Raw genomic sequence first — 9,105 nt, 5'->3', positions numbered from 1 at the left:
GTTGATGTAAATTGGAAAAATTGTTACTGAAACAATTGATGTGAGTGGATGCCACAGTGAAAAGGAAGATTTTTGGCTGGCTCTAATAGGTAGTAATCATGTGCTTCATGGAACAGTGATGGTAGGGACTTTGTAATATTGAATCATAACATTAAATTACCTAAAATACTTGACTTCATCAGGAAATTTTAAAAGTTGATTTTGAGATGATTTTTAGAAAAAAAAAAAAAAAAGAATTCTTGTGCGTTACTGGGCCAATAATTAAGGCATGTATTCTCTTATGTTTTACCTTCCAATAGTTCGACTTTCAATTCCATTGGTATCAAGAAATAAGTCAGGATATATTATGTCAGGGGATGAGGAACATGCACCTAAAACAATGTTATCACTGGCTGCCCATGATGTAGAAGGAAAATTGTTAATATGAAAAGGAAGGCAACAACTAGTTGTGGGCAGAAGCTCCTGTGGGACAAACACAGATGTGAATGCTATTTTAATGTAAATGGTTTGTTCTTGAAGGTCATCCATTCGTTATCTTATATCCTCTATGTTATAGCGTTGTAGATATGAAGAGTTATAAGCAGCAAAAAAGACAGTAACCACTTAGTTGAACACTCCTGAAATTAAAGCCACAGTTAAAGGAAAACACTAGGTTATTGAGTGCTTATAGAACTGATTAGGACATGGATGGATGAAAATTGTAGCTGACCTTTCTGTCCAGTATTAGCACTACTGTCAATGACCTTTTATTGGTAAAACCTTTGTCTGCTTTTCTTGCACCCTTATTATCACATTCACAACATTACGCCTTCTATCCTTAACGACACCATTCCAAGATTAACTGGCAAATCCACTTTGACATGGAATTAAACCTCAAATGTTTGTAATGAATTTCGTTTCAGGCATGCAGGGGATGGAATTTCTGAGGAAGATAGCATGGGGTAGAAAGACCCCTTCTACCGGAACGAACTTTAACTTAGTTATCTGGATTTTTTATTAATCCAACAATATGTTGTTCGCGTGCAAGGTGAATATGTGCTCATGTATGCTACAAATTTGATGATACCTTTCTGTATTCTCTTCATTTTCTTTCTCACCTCCCACCCGGTACGTTCTCACTCTCTTTATCTATTCTGATGTTACATCGAGAGCTAGTCCGAAGACGGGTTCTTTTTTTTTTTTTCCGTAGGATGTAAAGATTGAAAATTTAACATTATCATGATTGTCATCTGTGGTAGATGTCATCGGTCAGGCTTATATTTGGCTGCTTACACTGGTGTAACTATTCCATCATTTTTCCTCCAAGAGTTAATTGTAATGTAATACAGCAGATGTTGGAGAAGATGAGATGAGTGGATGGATGTGTTGTATTTCAGTTAATTTGGCAGTAGCTCTGTAGTATCGAATGTTTCTTGCTGGTTGTCGGCTCGATCTTGATTGTGTTTCTTTGGCGTGTTGCGTTTGGATGAGCCTAAATTCAGCTCAAAGAGGCAACCAGATGAAGACGTTTCATTTGAATCGAGCTTGATTGATTTATAAGGGATATTGGAAACTTATGCCAAATGAATGCTTATATGTATACTATATCGATCTGTATTAATATAAAATAGAAAAAAAAAAAGAATAGGCTACACTCACAAACAACGGTTAGTGATATCGTCGCATCAATTTTAAAATATAATAATTATACTTTTAATTAGAAACTCTTAAAATTCAATCGTAATTATTATTATCATTATTCTACAAAATTTCTGTCATTTTTTGATATCATTTTGATAATTCTTTTGTTGTGTTGATAATATTTTAGATCTAATTTTTGTTTTGAAATGTAATTTATTGATTTATATATTTATTTTTGTTTATAATATATTTTAAAATATGAAAGATTATTAATTACAGGTATGCAAAAATAATGTGCTATATTGGTTAGTATTATTATAAAGAAAAGAGTTATTTTGGACATACAGTGGCAGTTTTGACACTACTGTATAAATTTTTGTGATTTCAAAAATGCCCTTTAATTAATAAAATAATTAAATTATTCAATTTCTCAAGTTTAATATTAATTCAATTGCTCAATTAATACATTTTATTCTTATTTATAATATTTATAGTTTATCAAGAATTGAGCTGTTATAGTCACAAAGTAGTGATTTTGATACCATTACATTAATTTTTTATTATTAAATAGATATGTTTTCAATTCATAAGATATCTAGCTTATTCAATTTTTTAAATTTTATATTAATTTAACTGTTTAGTTATTTTTATCTATAATATATTTTAAAATATGAAAAAATATTTATTATATAAAACGGTTTGCGAGGACTGCTAGTATAATTTTTTATATTTTTAATTATATTTTTATTATATTTCATACCTAAAAGTAGATAAACTCTAAGTAGTTTGATCCACTGCTACAAAACGCGAACAATTCTTTTTTTATACATATATAATAATCATAAAAATAATAATAATATAAAAATGTAATTATTCTTGGCCAATTAACAATCCAACAAAACCGTCGCAAAAACTGCCGACTGAATTTGCGACAGTTGTTCTTAAGCAAGCAACAACTACCCTGGATTCTCTCACTAAACCCACCAATGATTCTGTAAATTTAAATTTTTTCAAAATGTTAATATAGTATTTTTTTTTCCAAAAAACATTTAAGTTTAATCAATGCGCATTCAAAGCGGATGCAATTCATTAATTATTTAAATATTCGATTTCATTAATTAGTCAAACCTAATTTAAATAGTAAAATTTTGAGACTCGATAATTATAAAATTTAAATTTCATCACTATGTATGCTTTTGCATAATTTAATTAATATTTATATCTATTTTTTACTAGTTTGTTAATTACTAATTATAAATTATTATCGGTTATTTTTTTTAATTAAAATATCCTTATGAAGATGAAAATGAATCTTCTCGCATTCATTAGAGTGTGAAGATATATAAGGGTTTGACCTATAATAAGTCATTGATAAGTCAATCGAAATTAAATACTGATTTTTATTTAATTTTTTTGGTAATATAATCAAATGCAGTGAATTTTAACTGAAGAAAAGATCTATTTATTAGGAAAAATAAACATTATGAATACTATATGTAAATTTTCAAATAACAGAGGTCTAATATAATTATATAAAATTTTAAGGAAGAGCAGTATAATTATATAATAAAAATTTGATTTTACGTACATATTAAATGTATATTATTCCCTATCATTTGCAAATATATCAGTACACTCTTAAAATTATAATTACAATTATGAATAAATTCGAGATAAACAATTATAAATATATATTTTAAATTAAAATTATAGATTTATAATTTTGCAAATAACGAAACCTCGTAATGTTGATGTAATATAACCTAATAATTAAATAGTACACAAAAAAATAGTTCAACACTATTTGACATTAAAAGGTATAATTATGGCCATTTTGTGTGGCATGAAAAGACAATGCTGCCCCGCTGCTCTTAGCCAACAAGTAAATCAATTATGAGGGTACACTTGTCTTTTCACATTCACCTCCCAGCCCTAAATATTAACTTTAAAATGTTGCCCCTAGACTTTGTGGTGTTCAAAGTTTCTAACCCAATAGTATATATATTATTTTATTTTATTTTAATTAATAAACTTTCGCGAAAAATTTTAATACTTTATTTTAGGTATTATTAGCACTTTCTGATCGTAAAAAAGTCTTTATCAGATGATTTTAGTGCTTTTATGTTCTATTCTATTTTAATTCAATATTTTATAATTCTTCGTATTATGTAATTATTCGTATTTAATATTGTTATATTTTAATTGAGATGATATGTATATCAATACTATTATACAAAAAAAATATGAATATGTATATATATATAGTTTATATACATTGTGATAATTTGTTTAATTTCTGTATTGTTTCAATATCTATATACAAATAACTCTGAAAATTAAAAAAGAAACAATAAGAAAGTCGAAAAATATAGTATAATAATTTCTTGAAATGTAAGTGATATTTAGAATTTACTATATGTACTTCAATATAAATTATATTATATATAATTATTTTTTCAAACATTTTGTATAATTAAAAATGCATGTATATATATATATATATAATACATATGAAAGATATTTAAAAAAAATCAAGAATAAGTTTGTGGGTGGTTTAAGAATAAACCAAGAAAAAAGGGGCCAGAGTGCAATTTTGACCCACCAGCGAAAAGGTAAATACAAAAAGAGCCCTGTGTCCGAATTTAACTTCACTCTCTCTCTCTCTTTCTCTTCTGTCTGAAAATCGTGTTTGGTCTGCTTTCCTTGGACCCCCTCCGCCCACCCCACCCCCCTGGGGTCCTTCCTCACCTCCCTCTTCCCCTTTTCTTCAACCCTTCCTCTTCCTTTTTCTCGTTCTTCAAAGCGTCACTCCCCCTTGTCATCACTCACACACTGAGGAATACGGAGAGAGCGAGAATACAGAAATGGGTTGGTTCCTTTGTTCTGGAAAATCAAAGAAGAAAGCAAAGAAAGATCAGGACAAGAAGTCTGATGATCAGATCCCATCAAATACAGGTATTTGTGTTGGTGAGAGGCTTTTGGGGTTTCTTGTACATTGTGAGCTCTCAAGATTGTAGCTTTTTTGTTCTGAACCTCCTTTATTTCTTCTATTTTTTTCTTGGAAAATTTGGTGTTTTAGTTTTTACTGTTTTTCATTTGCTCATCAGGAGGGGATTTTGCCTCTTCCAAGCAGGTTGGATTATCTGGCATGTTTTGTTTTCTTGATCCCACTTAATTTGGTGGAAATGCTTCTGGAAAATGAGCTTTATACCTTTTTTTTTTAAGTGGTTTTTATATTAGTGATATATCATGTTTTTTTCTTAGACGAGGTTTTAGCCGAATTCCTGTTTTGTGGCCAAAGTTAAATCTTTAAATTTGCACTTGCATATGATTCAGATGAAACAGTCGTTAAGACAATTTCGTCCTATGTGTATGCATTGATTGGGTCTAGACAATGTTGGTTCACTAAGTTATTCAGGTCTGAGTTGGATAAAATTATAATCTGCCTGCGAAAGTAGGAAACCAGTTGCGGAAATTGGACTGGAAGTAAAATTATTTCAAACTTTCTACTACTTGTTTAAGGTTCGCATTTTTAGTTAGCTCACTTTATTCGAGTCCAGTATTACAGTAGCTTTAATGTGTAGAACTTGCAAACTTGTGCATTGACTATATTTTACTTGGACCTTTGTCCGTTTGTTGTGGACCTTTACTATGCGATTACATTGTCTTTTAAACTATAATTTATGAGTTTGTCAAATAGAAGAGTATGGTCTATTAATCTTGTCTTGCTTGCTCTTCTCATGCCAGAAAAGCTAAAGACAAATTCTTCATTTGATGTAAAGAAGGAAGGTCCCAAAGATGGAGGATCAGGTCACATTGCTGCACATACATTTACGTTTCGTGAATTGGCTACGGCTACCAAGAACTTTAGGGCAGATTGTCTTTTGGGTGAAGGTGGATTTGGAAGAGTGTATAAAGGACGACTAGAGAGCACTAATCAGGTTTTCTCCTCTGTTATTATGAAACTTGATCGTGAATCCGAGTTGTTTGCTGCTTGAGGCAAAAATTGAGCTTGAACGCGGTCTTTCTTGTATTTGAGACGTGAAATATCTTGTAAAATATGGACCTCTCCCTTCTTTACTATCTATCTGCAAAACAGAAAAAGATCCGAATTCCAGAATTGATAATTACAACTGAAGGATCTTTTTAATGCTATTATCATTGACAAACAGCTGGAAATAAGAAACACACAAATAGGAGATGGTAAATTGTGACTGGCTGTTTTTCTCTCCTTGATAGCGTCACAGAAACTCTACAACTTGTTTTCTTGAAAGTTGAAATGAAGGGCAGTAATCTTTTGGAATCTGATGAATTGAGATAATGGGGCCTGAAAGATTTTCATCTTTCAGACGCAGAGGAATCAAAAGAACGTTTCTTTCTAATTCAAATTTGGATTATTCATATGGAACAGTTTAAAGACTATGATTTTAAAGAAACTGCTAAAGACCTGTTTTATTGTGAATGTGCTTTAGTTATTTTCATGCAAGACACATTTCTGCATATTCTAGTGCGTGTAGTTACTCTTTGTTATATCATAAATAGTTTATGTTAATCACCTAATTTGTTTGCACCCTGTTGCCTGAGAAAGGAAGTTCGAAATATTTAATGTGAGTTGGGGATAAAACCTTAACTTATTGTCCTTTTTTCTATAGATTGTAGCTATAAAGCAACTTGATCGCAATGGTTTGCAAGGGAACCGGGAATTTCTTGTTGAAGTTTTGATGTTAAGTTTACTTCACCACCCAAACTTGGTAAATTTGATTGGCTATTGTGCTGATGGAGATCAGAGACTTTTGGTGTATGAATACATGCCATTAGGATCATTGGAGGACCATCTGCACGGTACGTGTGTTGTGTTAAAAGGAAAAGTAGCCTAATTGTTGAACTCCTAATTTTACTAGTACGTAACTGTTTTAGTTTTTCAAATAACATGCACATGCATTACAAAAAAAGAGTGAATACTAGTTTATGGTTGCACACTCCAGACCTTCCACCCGACAAAAGGCGACTTGACTGGAACACAAGAATGAAAATAGCTGCTGGAGCGGCAAAGGGTTTGGAGTATTTGCATGATAAAGCGAATCCACCAGTTATATATCGAGATTTAAAGTGCTCAAACATTTTATTAGATGAAGGCTATCATCCTAAGCTTTCTGATTTTGGATTGGCCAAATTGGGACCTGTCGGTGATAAGACTCACGTATCAACCAGAGTTATGGGAACCTATGGATATTGTGCGCCTGAATATGCAATGACGGGACAACTCACTCTAAAATCAGACGTTTATAGCTTTGGAGTTGTGCTTCTCGAGATTATCACTGGCAGAAAGGCTATCGACAACTCAAGAGCTGCTGGGGAGCACAATCTAGTTGCATGGGTAAGAGATTACGCTTTTTTAATTTTTGCTGCTATGTTTGTTTTTTTGTTCGATTTGATCTTCCATAGTATGTTTTGGAGCATATATATCTATAACTTGCGGACATTCATCTTTAGAACATTCAGAGTTCTTGTATTTTGTCACTAGAGTAAATTTTCAGGCAAGTTTTGAAATATACTAGACTTGAGGATGGAGATGATATAAGGAATTATGTTGGCAAAAATATGTTCACAAGGTAAACTGAATGAAGGTGAAATAAATCAGATCATATGCTGAGGCTGGATTGTAGGGTCACGTCCTAAGCAACATCATTGAACAACCTAAAACCTCAAAGTCAGGTTGCAGGCCCAACCCAAGTTTAGGACTTCGATGGTCAAGTCACTTGAGGGTCAAGGTCTAAAGGTTGGATATAAAGCAGCTTGTAAATAAGATTCTGGATAGTAATTATCCAACCTGATGCAGTGCAATAGTGAATGAGATATTTGTAGCAGATACTCAAATGGTACGGACACAAGTGTGGCTCACCGGATCATGCCACGTGTATGATGATCCTTGGTTGCCCTTGATCGTCCTTTTAGGTTGCTCGGGCTGGGCCTTTGAGGCCCATTGAGCATTATTCCGATATTAAGCCATGCTGGGCCTTTGGAGCCTAGACTCTATCATCATAAGGGCCTGTCGAACTGGGTGTTATTGGTTTGAGTGGGGCCATATTACATTTTCAGGTTCTATCATTTTAATCCCCACTTATGGTTCAAAGGTAGAAATTTGGACTTAAAATTTCTAATCTTAAGATATAAGTTGATATCAGCCCATGTGCATTTATTTTGCTCCAGTTTCCATTGGACGATCAACTATCTATCCCTTTGCTTTGTTCGCCGTTGGATGCTTTGTTGCGAATGTTGTGGATCAATTTCTTTGTGCTTTGCAATTATATATGACCTTGGTAGAACTTTTAAGCTAATATCAAAATTTGTTCACGCCAGTAAGGTTGCCTATGACCTTGGTGCTTGGTGGGAGCTTCATTATATCACTTTATATAAATTCCCACGGTCGTGTATGACCTTCATTATTCCGCTTTATGCATATTCCTTTTCCATAATTCTTGAAAAACATTCTTTTCTAGAAATTTGTCTAAGCTCCTGTTGTGGTTACATACAGTCTTCCCGAGTGGATTTCTTTTTTAGAAACTTATCATTTTATCATGGTTGTATCTTACAATTCTTGGGTCATGTGACCTTTAGGAAATCTTGTACATCTGTATGATTCTCTTTGGATTATGCAAATTTCTTCAATTTTTCAAATTTGCATAGAAGGTATGATTATTTGTTGAAAATTGGAGCAGAATAAATAGATATGAGTCCATATCAACTTATATCTTTGGATTATAAATTTTGAAAATCAAAATTTCCGCCATTGAACCATAAGTTGGGAGTAAAATGAGAGAGAGAGACCCATAATGTAATATGGCCCAACTCAAACCAAGAAGCCTAGTTTGATAGGCTTTAGGATAATGAGGAGTGAGTTTGGTCTCCCTAGGTGCATCATGGCTTTATATTCAAGTAATGCTCAACGGGCCTCAAGGGCCTAGCACAAATAGCGGACAAGGACTATCAAGGGCAACCATGGATCTCATGGCATGATTCGGTGAGCCACACTTCTGTCCTTACCATTGGATAACTGTTACAAAAACCTCATTCACTATTGCGCTCTGGTTGAAATTATGTGCAATCTTGTTTACTAACCGGTTTATATCCAACCTTTAGACCTTGATCCCTCAGCTGACTTGACCGTTGGAGTACTAAGGCCGGGGTCGGACTTTGTGGTTTTAGGTTGTTCGATTGGATCTTGGAATCTGACCTCAACATACAACAAATTCATAGTTCAAACTATATTTCTTATAAATATAAATCCGGATATTTATGTGAAAATATTCAAGTAAAAGCTCGTGAATTGTTGAATAAGAATATCAATTCTATTTTCATATAGGCTAACTTGAAATGAACAATTTTTGACCAAGCCTAAGCTCACTGAAAAGTTTGACTCACACTACAAGGAAATGAGCAGTAGAAATCTAAGTTGTAGTACATAAAATTATATTTCTGTTTGAA

The 9,105-nt window shown here is 32.6% G+C and overlaps 2 protein-coding genes across 3 annotated transcripts in view; both read left to right on the top strand.

Moving 5' to 3' along the window:
• The window catches only part of LOC105166639 (protein TONNEAU 1a-like), a 4,937-nt gene extending 3,508 nt beyond the window's left edge, over positions 1-1,429 (top strand). For both annotated transcript variants that reach the window (XM_011086079.2, XM_011086078.2), the window contains exon 8: positions 903-1,429. In XM_011086079.2, coding sequence (XP_011084381.1) covers positions 903-945 — 43 coding nt within the window. In that variant the 3' untranslated portion in view covers positions 946-1,429. The remainder of the gene's footprint in view (positions 1-902) is intronic.
• Positions 4,275-9,105, top strand: part of LOC105166638 (probable serine/threonine-protein kinase PBL7) — a 7,254-nt gene continuing 2,423 nt past the window's right edge. The window contains exons 1-4 of the mRNA XM_011086077.2: positions 4,275-4,575; positions 5,368-5,561; positions 6,273-6,462; positions 6,606-6,997. Coding sequence (XP_011084379.2) covers positions 4,485-4,575; positions 5,368-5,561; positions 6,273-6,462; positions 6,606-6,997 — 867 coding nt within the window. The 5' untranslated portion in view covers positions 4,275-4,484. The remainder of the gene's footprint in view (positions 4,576-5,367; positions 5,562-6,272; positions 6,463-6,605; positions 6,998-9,105) is intronic.

This window comes from Sesamum indicum, linkage group LG7, assembly GCF_000512975.1.
Source record: "Sesamum indicum cultivar Zhongzhi No. 13 linkage group LG7, S_indicum_v1.0, whole genome shotgun sequence".
NCBI classification, from domain to species: domain Eukaryota; kingdom Viridiplantae; phylum Streptophyta; class Magnoliopsida; order Lamiales; family Pedaliaceae; genus Sesamum; species Sesamum indicum.
This window is presented reverse-complemented; position numbering and strand designations above follow the sequence as displayed.